The sequence below is a fragment of the Heteronotia binoei genome, chromosome 4 (assembly GCF_032191835.1).
Source record: "Heteronotia binoei isolate CCM8104 ecotype False Entrance Well chromosome 4, APGP_CSIRO_Hbin_v1, whole genome shotgun sequence".
Classification (NCBI taxonomy): domain Eukaryota; kingdom Metazoa; phylum Chordata; class Lepidosauria; order Squamata; family Gekkonidae; genus Heteronotia; species Heteronotia binoei.
The window spans coordinates 31,940,366-31,959,996 of NC_083226.1; the positions used below are offsets into that span (position 1 = coordinate 31,940,366).

The 19,631-nt window shown below is 41.1% G+C and overlaps 1 protein-coding gene across 2 annotated transcripts; it reads right to left on the bottom strand.

The window, feature by feature from the left end:
- Positions 1–5,275: 5,275 nt before the first annotated feature.
- On the bottom strand, positions 5,276–18,061 carry RNF170 (ring finger protein 170). Of its 2 annotated transcripts, none has more exons than XM_060237073.1 (7): positions 17,962–18,061; positions 14,468–14,602; positions 12,014–12,089; positions 9,991–10,096; positions 8,677–8,750; positions 7,626–7,730; positions 5,276–6,720 (listed from the first exon to the last, which is right to left on the bottom strand). In XM_060237073.1, exons 2-7 carry the CDS (start codon positions 14,593–14,595, stop codon positions 6,451–6,453), a joined length of 759 nt encoding a protein of 252 aa, XP_060093056.1. In that variant the 5' UTR covers positions 14,596–14,602; positions 17,962–18,061; the 3' UTR covers positions 5,276–6,450. The 2 variants fall into 2 exon arrangements, with proteins under 2 accessions (XP_060093056.1, XP_060093055.1); XM_060237072.1 differs by having other exon boundaries at positions 9,991–10,099.
- Positions 18,062–19,631: the final 1,570 nt, after the last annotated feature.

Genomic DNA, 19,631 nt, shown 5'->3' on the forward strand with positions numbered 1-19,631 from the left:
TGATCCAAATTGGACTCCCATGCATCTGAGAATCTAAATTTCATCAGGGAACTCCCTGTTCTTGCATGCTTCTCTTTGACAGGGGACAGGATGGATACCTAAGTTTGGAGCACACTGAAATGTGGAAACACCGTAAAATAAGAGTAATGAACAAGACTAACTCATTTATGCCCTGCCCATCAGGGCTTTAAGTGGGGAATATCCTTCTGGGTCAGAAAGTCGTTCCAGAATAAGTTAGACGACTTGCAAAATGGGAGCTCAGATTTAGCTCTTCATAGTTACACATGAGAGGCAGCAAACATTCATCTCAGAATATGCAGAAATCTGGAAGCTCATACGACAGTTTCCAGATTGAAATTGCATATTAGTATATAAAATGCTGATCAGTCCAGTTTTTACAAAAAGACATAGATAAGATTCAATGAAGCATTGATTACAGCTAAAAAAACCCAAGAAGAAATTAGCACCCTGTCAATGCTGAATGGGGACACAGGTGCAAGTTCAGCTAAAAAGACTCTGATGACAGACTCGGTGAGTGGGCGGGCAGGACAAAAGCTGGGAAGGGAAATAATGGCATTATTTCTGTCCTGGCCAATCGCGGGAAGACTCATACCTCTTTAATGAAATGCAAGAATTCTTGCAACAATAGCCTCAAATGGAACATGGAATGGGGCTAGAGCACTGGATGGCATATAAGCTGCTTCACCATGTCATCAGGAGTAAGGCAATACACATGGACAGCCAGTCTAAACAAATCCCTAAGTAGATGTAATTATGAGAGGACATGCTGATGTAAGGCAAGGCCAGACAGAAAAATCATAAGGGAAAGCAGTTGAGTGGGTCAATAAGGTTACTAAAGACTTACAGGTCAATGAGCTAAAATCTGTGTTGCTCAAACCAAATTTATATTCTGTATAATCTGAAAATCCAGTCAGAATGTGTGTAAGGCATCTATGATTTTGCAACACTGCAGATAAAAAAAGAGGATTCTGGAGAAATATCAAAAGACTGAGTCAGCCTTCTATGGAAACTCTAACATGGTTCAAGGTCTAAATTTAACATACCATGATGCCTTCATACATTCTCTCCTGTTAATATCGGAGGCAGGCTTTCAGTTGATCAAGTATCAAGCAAAACTCACATAGGAACATCATGCTGGCATTTACCTGAAGTAGCCAACAAAACACTACCAAAGATTAGGGATGATGAGAAAGTGATCAGAGATACTAAAAAAACCCTCTTAAAAAAGCACTTAAATTGTTTCCTGTTTTAAAACAAGACTTTTCTCCTCCTTTTCATTTCATATCAAATATTGGAAAGGATAAACTTTCTGTAGGCCTCCAGTTCAGATATTACATTCAAACAGTTCCCCCATCCCACTCCTTGCCAGGATTCTGAAAATTTGTAAGCATTTATAGGATTCACAGAAGTGGTTAACATTTGTGATAATAAAAGCTGTTCCACATTTTAAAGAGAACATTGGTCCTGTATGCGCACCAGAACTTACACTGCAAACACACACACCACATTGCAAAAATAATTATTCAAATGCACTTAATGTGCACATTTTAATATGTTCACAGGTACAAGTTAGCATGCAGAATCCCCATGCAGAGATACTGTGAATGCATTATAAAGGATTTCAGAATATCTCCCAGGCTAGAGTTGCTTAAAGGAGATTAATTATTCTCTTTTCAAATACTTTTAATTAAAGTATGTGCTTTATGTTTAAGGGGGAAAGAGTACCGCTAATACAGGAGATATGAGTTCCAGGGGTGTGCATTTGGTCTGTCTGAGCTGAACACCCCCTCCCCCTGAAAAAAATACCTTACTGGTATTTTCCAGCCGAATAGAGATTCCTGATATTTATTCAGCTATATGAAATGACTGAGCCCCAAAAGCCCCCCAAATATTTGAAATTTGAATTTCAAGAATAGCACCAGATATCCCCAATTAAAGTGCATTTAAAGGGCTCTTTAAATGTCTTTAGAGTGAACTTTCAGCTTGGAGAAGGGATTTAAAGGGACTATAAGCCCTTTAAATGCCTTTGAGGAACACTCACAGTCTCTCAGAATGTGTTTAATGAGACCATGTTTCCTCTTTAACCATGCTCCAGGTGAAGTCAAGCCAGCCCCAGGATTGGGCTTTTAAAAAAAATCTAGTATTTTTCTTGGTGGGTATACTGGACCTGAAAAAAAAATCAGGATTTCTGAAAAATCCCAGATCTAAATACCATACCGGTACTGGGATTTTCAGAAATATCAAAAATGTTGGGTTCAATATACTCAAACAAACAAAAATACCAGATTAAAAAAAACTGCACACCCCTAACAAGTGCTCTTTGGCAATAATTTCATTAAACTGAAGGACATGGGCTTGCCTTTTTTTTTTTACAAAACTAGGACTGGAGCACACCATGCTCCCATTCTCTTAATCATCGTTCAGGGATCAGATTGTGCTGTGATGTGAGACCTTACATTCCATTTTTTAAGCAGCCCCCTTCTGTGGCACTCATTTGGGGGAGGGACGGTGGCTCAGTGGTAGAGCATCTGCTTGGTAAGCAGAAGGTCCCAGGTTCAATCCCCGGCATCTCCAAAAAAGGGTCCAGGCAAAAAGGTGTGAAAAACCTCAGCTTGAGACTCTGGAGAGCTGCTGCCAGTCTGAGTAGACACTACTGACTTTGATGGACCAAGGGTCTGATTCAGTATAAGGCAGCTTCATATGTTCATTTCCCTTGCCATGATGAGCTATTAAGCAGCAATTCAGAAGCTTGAATCCTATACCTTCTTTCTCCTTGTGCTTGCACAGGCAGATCCCTCTGCTGCAGACCACATGTTCCCTGGCACAGTTTGCTCACACAAGACCAGTATTTTTTAAGGAATCAAAAAGTCCCCAGGTTAGGATGGGCTCTGCAGGAGAAGGCCACTTCTGCAATGAATTAAAGAGACGCACAAATGTGTCTGTACGGGGGCCGGGAAGAAGCTTGTTAGTACATAAGTTCAGAACAGAGAAAAAGATTTTTAAAAAAATTCAACAAATAGTTAAACTGTAGAAGTGACTGTCAGTGTAGACAGTGACAGCTAGGGCCGGCCCTAGATTGTCTGGCACCCTAGGCAAGGCTAACTTCTGGCACCTCCCCCCCACTGATGTCACTGAGTCACATGGGGCCCCCAACTGAGTACCCCCAGAAGGTCAGCACTCTAGGCAAACACCTAGTTTGCCTAGTGACAGGGCCAGCCCTAGTGACAGCCCCAAGCACAGACAGCTTTAAAGGGAGGTTTGACAGATTCATGGGACAGGGGTCCATTAGTGGCCACTAGCCATGGTGATAGAAGAGAAGGAAAAGAGTTGGTTTTTATATCCCACTTTTTCACTACCCAGAGGAGTCTCAGAGCGGCTTACAACTGCCTTCACTTCCTCTCCCCACAACAGACACCCTGTGAGGTCAGTGGGGCTGAGAGAGCTCTTACTGACCCAGGTCACTCAGCTGGCTTCATGTGGAGGTGTGGAGAATCAAACCTGGACCCCCAGATTAGAGTCCACTGCACTTAACCAATACACCAAACTGGCTCTCTGGAAGCCTCCAGAGGCAGCAAATCTCTGAATACCAGTTCTGGGAGGCAGCAGCAGGGGACACTAGGCCTTTATATCCTCTGTGTTTTGGCCCTTGTGGCAACTTATTGGCTGCTGTATGAAGCAGGATTAGATGAACTGCTGTTCTGATCCAGCAGGCTCTTATGTTCTTAATAGTCATGGAACTTGTGACCAGGGAAAGAACAGGGGCCCAGGGCCTGCCCCTTACCTTGTTAACCATCCCATTTAAGAAGCCTCCTTAATCAGTAGTAAAGCTCTCACACTTTGTCTCTTTTAAATATTCTGGGTACAATTTGGGTTCATCAAATGTCAAGCAACACTCACAAACTGACATTCTGTCTTGTCAGTTCAGAAGGATTACTTGTGCACTGTCCCATGTGAAAAGTTCCCATATCTTTACCTGTACATTTCAGGACATGTTTTTAAAGTCTCACATCATAATACCCTTTTAATATCCAAATGCTCTCCTAATTTTCTTTACTTGGTCTGCTCAAAGCACTAAAAGTGATATTCTTTACATGCCAGCGGGGTGGGGACAAGCTATCCACAGCACTGTCTGCATGATCATAATGTCAAATGCAACAGTGTAAACCAGGGGTGTCAAACATGTGGCCCAGGGGCCGAATCAGGCCCCCAGAGGGTTCCTATCAGGCCCCCAAGCAACTGGCTGTCATCTGCTTCCTTTTTCCTCTCGCTTCCTTCTGCATAACAGCTTGCTTTGCAAGGCTTGCTCAATCACACAGGAACTACAGAGCAAATCCTCTGTTTTCTCCATTGGCTGAGGCTCCTCCCTTGGGGAGGAAGTGGGGAGGAAAAGAGCTTGCTTTGCCAGGCTCTCTCAATCGCACAGCAGAGCCAAATATTGGCTGAGGCTCCTCCCCCTCCTGGCCCCCTGAGGAAGGAAGGAAATAGCCAGAGCTTCCTTTGCCCAGTTCCCTGGATCCCATGGGATAAATACAGAGAAAGCACCTGTAAGAACGAATGCTGTTTCAGGCATGTTTTTAAGGGTTTTTTTTAAATGTTTAATTGTGTTTTTCTGTGTCCTTTATAAAGTTTATATCTCTGCTATCTAATCTTAAATAGGTACACACATGGCCCAGCCCGACATGGCATGGCCCGACAAGGTCTCATTTATATCAAATCCAGCCCTCATAACAAATGAGTTCGACACCCCTGTGTAAACAGTGCTTCCTTATCTGTTCCACCCTTCTCTCCTCCTTCAAGAACTATTTAAACATCTAACTGGGATGAATGACTCAAGCATTTTGGACAAATATGTGGTGCCAGTTTAAAAGGTGTGTAGCCTGCTCCTGTGCATGCTTACTGGATGTTTTTCTGAATTCAGCAGTACCTACTTCTAAGTAAACATGCACTGGATTGTAATGAACAATGTACACATATCAGCTTGTATTCAACCAAGCATTCCCAAAGCTTAATGGCATTTCAGTTTTCTTAGGAGGGCACAATTATTTTCACTAATTCCACCCTTTCTCTCACTGAAGACCCCAACTTTGCCCCTTAAGTTGTTCCTAAGCATTCACTGATTCCCAGGGAACAAAATTGTGGGGGGCAGGCTCAGTGGGAGCAGAAATCACAGCACCATCTTAAGACAGCTTAAGTGCCTTTAGGTCTTTGGAACTTCATAGCTGCATACTGGCCAATAACCAGGTATCTGTGGTCCTCAATGTTCAAGTAGCTTTAATAGAAAATTCAGTGTTAAATTTTAGCTAACTGCTGTATCAGCCACAGCTGGGTATATGTCAAATTATTTCATTTAGTATTTCACTTACATCTGGGGATCCCAGTTAAAATTTCAGCTCTGAAATATCTGTCTCACATTACAACATACTTGTACATCCAAGTGAGCCTAGCTCAAAATTGAAGCAATATTCTCTTTTATCCACAACATCAGGTTGAAACAGTCAATGCCTTTTTAAAAACAAACAGCCCCAGCATCCTCCAACAAGGAGTGTTCAAGGAATCTCTTCTTAATGAAAAGTGCACAAAGGTCACAAGGAACGACATATATGTTTGTTCACTGTTTATAGTTGCAGCAATACTGTCTTTATAGTCTTTGTGCAATATGATGCTCAAGGTCAAGCTTATTCTGACTACAGTACTGCTTGAGCATTTCTGGCATACGCAGAGATGCTAAACTGTTTGCTTTTTGCTTTTTAAACCCAACCCTTTACTGGCCCTTTACCTTTCCACGAAAGTACCAAGTGAACTACTGCCTGGCAAGCCACTAGCGGCCGGCAGCAAGCTGAGCCAACTACGCTATGTGGTGTGGGCAAAGTGGCAGAGGCTGTGTGGCTTGGACCCAGGCCACAGCATGGTGACAATGGGTTGGGTGAGCATACACTCACTGGCACTACAGCCCAGCTCTACCAGGGGTCCCCCCTTGGGCTTAGCTTCCTCCAAGCTTTCTTGGTATCCATAATCTGCCCCTCCCCATTATTCCTTTTCTCTCCAGATTCACAGCAAGTCATTCCAGTCTTTGAAAATGTAAACTGAACACAAAATTGTATACTAATTCAACACTTCTGTTTCCTGCCTCAGTATCTCCAAAGAAATTCCCTTTTAGAATTGGTGACACCTTGGACACCGTACAATTACTAATCCATTGTAAACATATGTAATCTTGAATAAATCTCTTTTATAGAACACTTACAAAAATTCCAGTTTGCTATCACAGTGATTTCAATTCATCATGCTTGCATGTTTGGCTAGAAGCTCCTTAATAGCAGAAACTGAAAGTGTGTTAAGGTGTTTTACCAGATGCTTCACTCAGCAGTGGTTCATTCAAGTTAAGCATTCTGCTTAATCCTCCCGAATGCTAGTCTTGACACGCTGCTTTCATCTGTTCAGCCTCTGTGTTACAACCTCTCGGTACATGATGGAGATATATATAAGTAGCAGAAAGACCACAAAGAAATCATCTAAAAATCCAAGAATTCCAAACAGAGCTTCAGGCAGAAAATCCAAGGGTGATGCTAGATACAACAAAGCTCCCAACAGACAGAGGAATATTCTGATACGGAACATCCAGAAGAGACCTCCGAGAGAGAACATTTCTCTGAATGCATGACGCAATAATGTGGGCAAATCCATAATCCTTTCCATAATCTTAAAAAATAAAAAGGTACAGAGTCAATACATAACTTCAAACAATATGCCAACACCTAATTTCAATATATAACTTCTAATAGAGGATTTATATTAGCACACATGCTGCAGGCTCATACATGCAAATAGAAATTTTCAATAATATGGGTGTTATGACTACTATTTACAGTGCAACCAAAACAAAAAGGGAGAGAAAGAACTTCAGTCCAGAACTAAAAAGTAACCAAGAATATTGACAATAGGTCTTAAAATAAACAATAACGGGTTTGCATATGTTAAAATTTTACATATTTAACCTATGTAAATGACATTCATGGCGTGCCAATGACTATCTTCTCCAATCCCTTTCACTTCTGGATCTAAACTGAAGAAAAATAATACCTTGGAACTGAATCTTTTTATAACAGAAGTACAAAGTTAACCAAGGACAAGGGATAAATAAAGGGTATATTTCAAGAGTATATACCAATGTAGACATAAAAGTTAATGTTTATTATAGAACTTTAACCCTAGAAGACAGGTCAGTGTTATTATAACCCTATTACCAGTGGGAGAACAAGGAAACAGAGAGTGGCTTGCCAAAGGCTCCCTAGTAAGTACACGGCTGAATGGAGAGTTAAGCTGGGAAACTTGCTGGCTCATAGCTAATTCTCTTAATTGCACTGCCTAAACTTTCTTCCTAGTAGATTGGCTTAGTACTGTAGAACTTCCGAGTATAAACAGCTGTGTGTTCAAGGAGGATAAATAGATTCAGGAATTCTTATACTGGACCAGATTAATTCTCGAAGGCCTGAATTTAAGAAAAAAAAATCTTTGCTTCCTGAACTATATACTGAAAATATACAATTCATCACATAAAAAGAATAATTTTTTTTTTGTCTTTCTGACTTTGCCCCTGCACATACCGTTCTTGGCTGTCCTGAGAACCTCCTGTTGTAATCACTGACATCCTGAAGTATCTGTATAGCATCCTGTTGGCTCTCATCGAAGAGTGGTAAAAATAAAGTTACCTGAAACCAACAGAAACCAGTCTTTTAATGCCTGCATATTGGTTATATTTCTTTTTCCCCATTAAAAATATAATTTTAAAAGATAACAGTCAGATACTCTTTAAACGCTCACTAAGGATCAACACAAGGAGAACTACAAAATTTGAGATGGGATTCCTTGTGACTGCTAAGTTTACACATACTACTAAGGCTCAGAGAAATGTATCCAATCTGAAAATCAGGGTGCTCTCTTGCCATATCAAGGCCAAAACAGGTGCACTTGTAGCCCCAACAAAGCAGGAAATTTAGCCAACAGGCTAAACACTGTATCTCACTATAAACACTCATCAGGATGACTGCAGGTAGATGACTTAAAGAAACAAACTGTTACCAGTACAGAATGCATGAAGAAGCACGGCAGACATTTTCCTAGCAGCAATTCAAGGCTTATTCATACTGCATTCCCCATAAATGAATTTAAAACAAACAAGGGTCCTGTAGTAACTCAAAGGTCTAAGGTTTCATAAACTAGACTCTACTTAAGCCACAATAAAAGTACCAGACTTTTAGGTGCTCCCAGGACCCATGATTTATTTTATTACAAGGGTCTAGCATGGCTAACCTTTTGGGATTTGTAATGTAAACAGCACTCAGTACCAGCTTCTAAAGCAAATTGTGCAGTGCTATAGCCATTAACTTTACCTTGCCAGTCTATGCATTCCTAAAATAAACCAGCAGATACTTTCAACTTTACTTTCAATTCCTCAAAGGTTTTTCTTTTTTGTCGTAACATTTTTTTTAAAAATCAGAAAGAGTAGCTTGCTGAACTCGCCCTGCAACTGAACACCTTCATTTGAATGTTTGACCTTAAAATGCATCACACACCCTATTAAAGTAAAGCACTGGTATGTATTTATAGAACCATGACTTGAATTTGATATCAGAATTTTGCATGTCATCATATTACCGTCTGCCTGCAAATGGGGCAATGTATCGCACCCAGCCACGAGCCACACCGCCAGTATGCAATAATACAGGAACCTAAATGGAAGAAACAACAGCATTACTAGCTGCTTCTTTCTATCTGCCTATGACATTACTACCCCACCCTTCTTCCAAGGAATGCAGGGTGGTATATCTGGTTCTTCCCTCCCCCATTTTATCTTCTCAAACTGACAATATGTAAATAGAAGTGATTATTTCACTGAGTGGCAGATGGAAAAGACAATCTAACAGTATAGCTTTATTCACAGAGTGGGTGGCTGCTGTGGGCAGTCAGACTACGGATTTGTATCCTGTTCTGTGAATTTTATCCACAGCTTCCTTTATGAACTTCTCTTGGCTTATGAAGTTGGGTAACTCAATGTGATGCAGTGAACTCATGAAATACCTTTACTACCACATCCTATAAACTGTGCAGCATGAGTTCCTGGAACCCACAATACAAGGACAAGGGAATGTGCACAGCAACAACAGGCTTTGGAGAATTGATGTTGACCCACCCCTGAGCTAAGATGCTAAGCTAACCCGCACACACACCCCTCAAAAAAAAAAAAAAAGAGAAGTGACTTTTTATATCACACCACATTTAAACATCAATACAAAGCAGGCTCTCTGGAGTTCTTTACAAACAATACCGAAAGGAAGTGTTCAGGGATGAATTTTTAAGTTAAAATGAATTTAAATGCCAATGTTGCTTAACCTTTCTTATGAAACTGTGTGGCAAGGGTTGCTGTGATCCGCAACATGAACAAAAAATATAAAATACATTAAAGACAGAGGAAGTAAGGTTGCCATCACCAGTGCGGGAAATTCCTGGAGATTTCAGGGTCGTGCCTGAGGAAGGTGGAATTTGTGGAGGAGAGGGAGTTCAAGGAGGTGGTGATGCCACAGAGTTCACCTTCTGAAGTTGCCATTTTCTCTGGGGGAACTAATATCTGTGGTCTGGGAATCAGTTTGTAATTCCAAGAGAACGCCAGGTAATCTTGGACAGAAGCAGGGAAGGATTAAAAACAAAATGTAATGCGCTGATTATGATTAATGTTATAGTGGAGAGCAACCTGAAATTTAAAAGTCATGGTATACTTAATAGAAATCAATTGTATAAACTAGCAGAAGCAAGATGAATTAAGCCAAGAACCTAAGTGGGATTCTCTGCCTCTATAAAACTGAGCCATTCTTTTAAAATTGCCCTCCCTCTGCACATCGCTATGTCAGTTCCTCTTGCCAGTGTGACAGAATGCAAGAAATGATGTTTTAAGAATATATTTCTCTTGCTTACCGCAGAACAGGTGTCCACAGTTAGTCTCGATAGGAAATGTAGCCTGCTGCAAACAGACAGGGCAGGACATATCAGTATAGAAACGCTGCCTGTCTCCAGCTGCATTCTGCTAAGAGAAATGAGAAATGCCGTATGTTCAAATAGAGAATATAGTTTCACCTGCTGGGACTCGGGAGCTCCAGTCTAGTAGCAAGTTTTCTAAAAAATGAGATGGATCCTGTGGAATAATTCTGCTAAGGGAAAGGGCAGGCAATTTTCACCAATCCCCGTCTCCCATTAGAGACCTCCAACTCCCTACCCCCATGGTGTTCCAGGAGTTCCCCTATCTCCTATAATAACAATTAAATGTTGTCAAGTTGCATCCAACTCATGGAGACCCCTCATGGAGTTTTCAAGGTAAGAGATGAGCCTTCCCCTGCATGGCAACCCCAGTCTTCCTTGGTGAGCTAGTCTGGGTTATTTGGGGATCTTTTTAGGCTGCAGAGGGAGAAGGGACATGAAGGATTCCACTGATAAAACCCCCTTCTGTCAGCTGAGATTTATCACAGGACACAAACCAGACAAATATACTGCTTTCTACCTCCTACTTATATATTATAAAGAATATAGCAATAACAAAAACAATCAAAATATATAGGACTTAAGCCAAGTTCAATGAGATTCACTGCACGCTCCCCCGCCCCTGAACCTGGCCAAACTGAATCTTTTGTAGATCCTGTGGTATTTTCCACTTGGGCTGCTTTTCAAATGGCCAGTGCTAAGTCAAGGAAGACGGTTTTAGCATACATCAAATTTTTATCTTTTTAGTTGGGAGGAGCCATCTGTCAACGATACAGCACTCACATAAGACACACAGTTTAATCTCTGTCATCTCCCTACAAAAAGGATCTCAATAGCAGGTTTTTTACTGAGTTCTTGGGCAGCAAGTTGCCTGCTGGAGTGCATAGGAACAAGCCACATGGACCAATCATCTAACTCACTCTGGCTGAACTTCAAGTTTTTAAAACCATGTTTTTACTGAACTCTTCTTTAATGCAGTGTTTAAATAAAGGATGTTCACAAACTGTTGTTTGTTGACAGGTGGTAACCTGGGATTCTACACCATGGTTTGAACATAGCTTGTTAACCGCAGTTTGTCATGATGTCTGAATGAATAAATCCCAGTCTTTCAGTCTCCTGCACAGGAAGGACAGATCAACAGAAAATCTTGCTATTTTGAGCTGCAGTCAGGAATTGGTAGTGCTTTTTAAGGACAGTCTTCCTCCTTCCCTCTGCCTTGTGCTTCTTATACCACTTTTCTTGCTAGTGAAAATTTTGCAAATACGAATACGAAGCAGAGAAATGGAAAAAGATTGTTGTCTCTGTGCATGGAGGGCTATAAAAGAACTATTATTGTTTCTCAGTACAGTTCAAGGGCGAACTGATGCAGTTGGACAGAAAGAGGAAGGGGAACTGAGGGTGATGAGGAGTTTAAATTATTTATTATAATCATCAAAGGCTTGTTGTGCACATGTGATAGACTAACCATGGTTGTGCAGCAATCTGTAGTTAAAACAAACAACTTATTGTGACATCTAAATGCAGCCTACGATGCAGCTTTATTATGCTGATTTTTATTTTTATGTGAACATTTATTTATTAGACATATATTGATAACACTAGACTGAATTTTTTAAACCATTTGTCTTTCCCGGAATGGACATTTACAAAGAGATTACACACAGATTGAGGTTTTTTTCAAAAACTTTTTAAAAGCCCAAGTATATTTAATTATATATTATCACCTTAAGATGTTACAATTATATATTATCACCTTAAGATGTCAGACAGCACTTTTCTTAGATTAATTTATAACGACCAGATTCGGTCCTGGTATGAAGAGCTGAGAAGCACAAAAACCACCAGGCTCAAATTTACCAACACACTGTTGGTTACACAAAACATTTTCTGAGACGCAGATGGCACAAAATGCAACTCATCCAAAGAGAAGTAGATACCAGTACTGCAGTGAGTAATACTATACCTGTTCTGATTGTAGCTGCTGTCTAACTGCTCTTACTAGCTCTTGGTTTTCTGGGTGAATAGCTGGGTGGTCATTTCTGTTAACAGAAAATATGGAGTTGCAAACAACAATAAAATATTTAGAAAAACAGAATCAAGCCTTAAAGTACTGGTCTGTCACGTTTATTATGAAAATCAGGGGGCTTAGGCTGGAGTAACTCCGCATAGGATTGCACCATAAACGTTCTAAATAATTTCAACTAACTGGGCAATTAGAGTGCTTTATGCAGTGCTTTGTCATTTGGTATAAGCAATGGAGAAAAACCTCACCCCAAAGTCAGATAGCAAATTAAGTCCTTCCATAAATACTCTTTGTATAAATAATTTTTTGGGGGAAATAAATAAATAGCAGACCTTAAAATTAAATACTTCCAAGTTTTTCTTGAGGTGCAGTCACAGCTCATAAAAAAGCAACGGGTAAAAAAACCAGTAATAATTCCATTATTTGCTCTCCATGTTAATTAATTTTATTTTATTTACAAAATTTATATCCTGGTTTTCTGCCCTTACAAGGACTGCCACGGTGGCTAAATTTAAAACATACAAGATAAGATTAGATTATAAAACCATTAAAATTAACACCCCTCCCAAACACACATCAATAAAACAATTTTATAGTAGTAAAATACATAAAAAACAATTAATATAGGCATAATACATTGGTTGGGAAAGTGGGATCATTGAGGAAATGCCCAATAAAACAAAAAAGTCTTCACCTGCTGATGGAAGACAGATAGGAACAGATGAATCTCCCTGGGGAGAGAGTTCCAGAGCTTTGGTGCCATGATTGAGAAGGCCCTTTGTTGGGTTGCCATTTGCCTAATCTCGGAAGGCGGGACACCCAAAGCAGGGCCTCTAAAGTTGACCATAATGGTCAAGCAGATTCATAAGGGATTAGGCCAGTCTTTTTGTTATGTTGGTCCCAAACCAAACAGAGATTTGAAAGTCAAAACTGGCACCTTGAATTGTGCTTGGAAACAAATTGGAAGCTGGTGTAGCTAAGCCAGGATTGGAGTGAAAAGGTCCCTACAAGCCACTCCAGGCTTAATTCTAACTGCAGTTCTGCACCAATGGAAGTTTCCGAACACTTTTCAAGGGCTGCCCCATGGAAACTACACTGCAGTAATCTGGATATAACCACAGCATGTACCACAGTGGCCAGATCTTTTCCATCCAGGAAAGTCTACAGCAGGCTAACCAGTGAATGCTAGTTAAAGGTACTCCTGGCCACAGCTACCACATGCTTATTCAGCAGTAGGCCTGGGTCCAAGACCACCCCAGACTATGGATCTGTTCCTTCAAGAGGAGTGCAACCCCATCCAGAGCAGGTAAAACCTTAAATCCTAGATCAGGCTTTTCACCCATCTGCAGACTTCTCTCTTAATCTTAATATACTTATCCCCAGAGAAGTATGGAGCTTTTCTCACTTGACCACATAAATAATTCTATTGAGCAGATAGGCTATCCTGAATTTGAATTTTGACACCCAGAGTAACAAAGAACAGGGGTAAGGAAACACAGTAATTGTATAATGTTTGTTAATTCGCTGAACTGCCTACTTTAAGGGCATGTTTACATGATCAGTTTCTGTGAATGGTTATACAGATTTCTGCTGAATGTCATTCACAATACAACCCTAGGCAAAGTCATGTCCTTCTAAATCCACTGAAGACAGAGGGCTTATGCGGGCGCAACTCTGCTGAGAACTGCACTGTCAGTGAATTTTGAAGGTGACTGAACATTTGGATCTCAGTCTACCTACACCACCATATTGGTTTTGAGGGATGACATGATAAGAGTTTTACAAGATTATGCATGGGACAGAGAAGGCAGAGAAAGAAGTACTTTTCTCCCTTTCTCACAGTATAAGAACTCATGGACACTCAATTGCATTGCTGAGCAGTTGAGTTAGAACAGATAAAAGGAAGTACTTTGTCACCCAAAGGGTGATTAACATATGCCACAGGAGGTGGTGGCAGCTACATGCATAGACAGCTTCAAGAGGGGATTGGATAAACATACGGAGCAGAGGGCTATCAGTGGCTATTAGCCACAGGGTATTGATGGAACTTTCTGTCAGGGGCAGTGATGCTCTGTATGCTTGGTGCTGAGGGGGGGGGGGGGGGGACAACAGTGGAAGGGCTTCTAGTGTCCTCGCCCCATTGGTGAACTTCCTGATGGTACCTGGTGTTTTTTTTGCCACTGTGTGACAGAGTGTTGGACTGGATAGACCACTGGCCTGATCCAACATGGCTTCTCTTATGCTCTTATGTTCTCAAACCTATTCAGGATGTCACTTCTGGAATGTGCAGCCAGGTAACAGTTTTCTGAAGCACACACAGCTGTTTCAGTTTTTAAGAAGTGTGTATTTGACACATTAAAAAAATATTTCCAGAGATTCATACAACAATCTCACCTTAAAAGCACATATGCCAGTACAACAAGGAATGTGAAGCCGAGCACAACCGCCAGCAGTACCTGGTCACTTATTCCTTCTATCATTGAATCATTGTCTAGTTGGATTTCTACTTCTTGATAGGCCATTCCAGAGCTAGAACCCAAGAAACACATCATCACCAATTTGCACATGCACACAAAAAAATGCTACATATGAGTAGAAGGATAAACAATGACAACAAAAAAATAGCTTCCAAAGAAGCTTCACACATTAAAGTCAAACTGCACCATGTTTTGGTACCGTGTAAGTGCAATCATAAGCAGCCACACCCTTCTAAGACTTAGATCTTCTTTAGATTTCACTGTGCATGTCTTTCAGTGAAGATGAGATGCAAGGAACTCCACCCCACATCTGTCCCACATAGCAACATGTAAGGGAGCAAATTTTTCAGAAAGAACAATACTGTACCATTAAAAGCACTTAAACTTGGAGAAACGTCAACTGCGGGGTGACATGATAGAGGTTTACAAGATTATGCATGGGATGGAGAAGGTAGAGAAAGAAGTCCTTTTCTCCCTTTCTCACAAGAACTCGTGGGCATTCAATGAAATTGCTGAGCAGTCAGGTTAGAACAGATAAAAGGAGGGACATTTTCACCCAAAGGGTGATTAACATGTGGAATTCACTGCCACAGGAGGTGGCGGCGGCTACAAGCATAGCCAGCTTCAAGAGGGGGTTAGATAAAAATATGGAGCAGAGGTCCATCAGTGGCTATTAGCCACATTGTGTATATATATATATATGTATATATATATATATGTATGCAAAAAAATTTTGGCCACTGTGTGATACAGAGTGTTGGACTGGACGGGCCATTGGCCTGATTCAACATGGCTTCTCTTATGTTCTTAAACTTGCAGGTAGAGCACTGTATTTGGGCATAGGGGTTGTTTAGGGGAAATCACTATACAACCAGCTCCACATTATTATTGTTGGTTGTCATGCCCCTGCTGGCCCCCGCCACGCCCCGCTGTGACTACTGCTTGCTTAGTGACCTGGCTTGGGCCGGGGCTCCGCTAGGCGTCCCAGAGGTCTCAGAATGTGGGAGGACAGAGCTGGGTTACCTCACCCATTTATACTCGGCTGTGCTGGGGCTCCATTCTCTCTCTGTCTCGGCAGCCCCTTCCTTCCATCAGCCAGTTTCCTCCCCGACCTCTCAGCCTTGCAGCCTTTTATCCCTCCCCCGGTCTCCTCCCTGCCACCCTTGTTCCACCCCCGGGTAGCTCCGCCCTCGCTTATAAGCGGGGATGCTGAGGAAGGTCTTCCTGGGGTGGGGCCGTCTGGTGGCAGGTGTGTGGACGGGGGTGTCGAGGGTGCTTCTGGGCGTGGTGGCGCTAGCCACCGCGGCTCAGGGTTCCTGCCTTCCCTGCCCTCTCGGCCGGGCGACGTTCCTGCTCTCTCTCTTTTCCAGCTGCGGTTGTGGCTTGGCCACCTTGCCCAGGCCTGGGGGGGGACCCGTCAGTTCTCGGCTCCGGTCGGCATCTCAGAGGGGCGGACCTCGTCTGGTGGCCAGAAGGTCAGTTGGGGCCTCGGGGGTGCGGTGGGGTGGTGTGGGAGGGACCCACAACGGAGTCCCGTCTCAGCCAGGACGGGACACTGGTATAAATGAAATTACTAATAAAGCAATAAGAATTATAACAGTACCAGCTAGCACATAGATCAGGGCAAATGTCAGTTACATGAGAGAACTCTATATAGTATATATACCACTGTGTTAAAGTGTCAGTGTTTTGGAACTTGTGGAATACCCTTTGTTGGTATTTTAGTCTGTTACACCAAGTTCAGTTGTTTCAAGGCTGAAATGAGGTTAAATTTAATCAGATTGTATGTTCTACAATAATGCAAGTATACAAGCAAGCTAACTTTTTGTTTTCTAACTGAAGCTTTGTCTCAACTGGTATATCATTCTCCATCCTTGTCATGCATTAAATCATATATTTCTCCATGAGTCAGGACAGGGTCCCTCCAATCCAACTTGCTTCTCCCATAGCCACATGGCAGCTGTAGGGAATTTACTTCTCCAAACACCTCTGGACTCAGTTTTGCAAGCTGATTTTGCATATTACCCAAAAGTTCACACACTCTTCGACTGCCAGTGAACTGTTTGCTTCAAGTTTCTTTAATCTTTGACAGTTATTTTAAAGAATTATAGAAAAGTTAGATTAATTGCTTTTTAATAGAGGTTAAGAGTTAAGACTGGACTCTTTATCTTGCTTTATCGGATGTAACTCATATGCACCTGCTGACTGAATCATTTGCACTTGTGTTGATTGTAAGAACTAATAATTTATCGAACAGTAATTGCATGATTAAGATAGAAGATACTTAGAGGAAGATAAGATTGATATTTTTCTATAAATATGCACTGCTGTGATAACCAAATCAGATTTCTCTGGATGGCTGTCTCAGAAAAGTTCAAGTATGCGATATGGGCTTTCTGATAATCCCTGAAAGCAGTAAGACAAAACCTGAAGCCTGGGTTAAAATTATTACTCACTATAACATGATTAAGCAATGTTAGAAATTTTGATAATTTTAGCACATATTTTTACAGTAATTGCAGGGTTAATTTTATATGCCTGTATTTTGTATAATAAAGAGAACTATTGCATTTTTCAGTTTAAAAAAGGTTTTTTGTTTGGTTTGCTGATTATAGTTCAAAGAACTTAACTCACATCTTACTTGCTTGTTTTATCAGATTTAAAGGTTGATAAACAGCCTTTGGTAAACAAACCCTGGAGAACTTGGCAGCTAAAAAGTTTGGAGAGGCAAAGCCTTTTTAAAATTGTTTAGTCCAGATTCTCTAACTAGATGCAGGAGTGAAGCCTCTCATTACAATTAAATGAGAAAATAACTTCCCTAAAGCCATTTTGGGTTGGAAGAATGGCTGTGTGTTGCGGGGGGGGGGGGGGGAGGGAGGAACTGAAGCACCTTCTCCTGTCCTGTGATTCTGATCCAAATTGAGCCCTGTGGCACTTGGGAAAATAAGTTCCCCACAGCTGCTGTGTGGCTGTTGAGCAGGTCAGTCTGGTTGGGGAAACCCAACTGAACTTGTGGAGAAACGTATACATAGTTCAGGCACTAGCCTATTCTCAAAGCTCCTTTATCTTTCAGAACTCTGCCTTACAAGTCTTAACAACTTAATTTAATTAAGATATAAGAGCCAACCTGCTTACAAACAAGATTATTGAATTAGGTTTACAGTTGAAGTTTAGACTCAGTACTGCTATTTGGATGTACTATTCAATTTGATTTACAGAAAATAAACCATCATTACATCTAACTGAGCTTTATAATGAAGAGCCATCTCATATCAAGAAACCAACTTTGAAAGCCTCCTCCTCCAAAGAATATAGTGTTAATAAGGTTGTGACTATTAACTATGGAACTGCCGGATGGGAAATTCTTCATTTAGTGTAATAATAGAGATAACATGAATGTCCTTTATTTACCTCAGCTGGAAATTGACAGACTTAGCACCATGTCATCAGTCTCTTTGGATCCACAGCAAAGACTTCACAGGCCATGGTTTTAACACTTCCAAGCAGTGCCTTGAAAGAAAGGAGTATTTTCAGGTGGCTTCTTAATCCACACTTCGCCATAGCATTTGTTTTACATAATTTTTACATTTGTAGAGAAAGGCCTGAGTTATGAAAAATTACACAGTTAAAACATTCCAGCAAACGTGACGATATAGACGTTAATCCTATTTGGACTGGGGTGCTGGGTACACTAGCACTTTAGTATCTGCATCTGCTCCCTTTGTCTTTTTTGGTATAATTGAAGCTGTTGATTTTGGTCTATAAAACACTGAGACTGTTTTCGCACTAACCTTGCTCCGATGTTGCTCTGTGCGGCAAACAGGTTTCTGTTGTTGTGTGGCAAATCGCAGGTTGCCCCAGCACAAAATGGTGGCTTGGAGAAGCTGGTAAAAAATCGCCAACTTGCTCTGGAGAGAAACAAGCCTGGTGTGGAGCAATGTCGGAGCAAGGTTAGTGTGAAAAGGGTCTGAATATAAAGGGATCCCTTTACTTTTGCAAGCTGCACTGCAGCCACTGCAGCACAACTCACAAATGAATTCAGGAAACATTTAAGTGTCATTTTCAGTGTTAATTTTACGCTAGCTTTGTGACATGGCAGGGTCACAACTTTTAGTTAAATGTGCAACTGAAGAAACAAGGTAGAACAAAAATGGAATTTTATCTCATAGACTTCTGTTATTAATACAGAGACTGTTAAATGCCTGCTCAGTCACCAAAACTCTGGAACTCATTACACCCAGGGAGACCTCTATTCCCTTTTGCTAGCCAATGGGCGACTTTGTTTTGTTTGGCATTCCCTCAACAATCCCTCTTTCTTGCCCAATGTTTAAATTGTTTTTATGCTTCTGTATGTGTATTTTAAGAGCCCCGTGGTGCAGAGTAGTAAAGCTGCAGTACTGCAGTCTGAGCTCTCTGCTCATGACCTGAGTTCGATCCCAGCAGAAGCTGGGTTCAGGTAGCTGGCTCAAGGTTGACTCAGCCTTCCATCCTTCTGGGGTCGGTAAAATAAGTACCCAGCTTGCTGGAGGTGGGGAGTGTAGATGACTGGGGAAGGCAATGGCAAACCACCCCGTTAAAAAAGTCTGCTGTGAAAATGTCTTGATGCGACGTCACTCGAGCTGGAAACGACTAGTGCTTGCATAGGGGACTACCTTTACCTTTTTATGTGTATTTTAGCTCTGGCTTTAATTATTTTTGATGGTTTTAACATGTGATTTTATTATGTATATTTTTAATCTGTTAGCCATCTTGGTAGCCCTTATGAAGGCAGAAAGGCAGAGTATAATTTGTGTAAAATAAAATAAATTATATGAAAAAACAATCATCAGAATTATGAACGGTGAGAGAGGAATATTTCTTTGCCATCAGCAAACAGAACTTTTCAAGACTAATTTTATTAACCAGCTAGAAGACCTAGAGCTAAAGTTCTTCATGCCAATCTCCTCCTACCTTTTATTTACTAAGAAACAAGTATCACGAACAGCTGCACTGGTGTTACAACAGAGGCTTTTATTCTTGTGAGTGCAGATTTCTTTTGGGGGAAAAAACCACCATTGAATATTAAGGTCACAAAAGAACAT

What these genes read in the sequence shown, in the direction of transcription:
- RNF170 (XM_060237072.1), bottom strand. Translation starts at nt 14,595, where the DNA reads ATGGCCTATCAAGAAGTAGAAATCCAACTAGACAATGATTCAATGATA. An exon ending in GCCCCATTTGCAGGCAGACG is followed by an intron (nt 7,731 to 8,676) that starts GTAATATGATGA and finishes TGTTGGTTTCAG; the next exon opens with GTAACTTTATTTTTACCACT. An exon ending in TCTCAGGACAGCCAAGAACG is followed by an intron (nt 6,721 to 7,625) that starts GTATGTGCAGGG and finishes TTATTTTTTAAG; the next exon opens with ATTATGGAAAGGATTATGGA.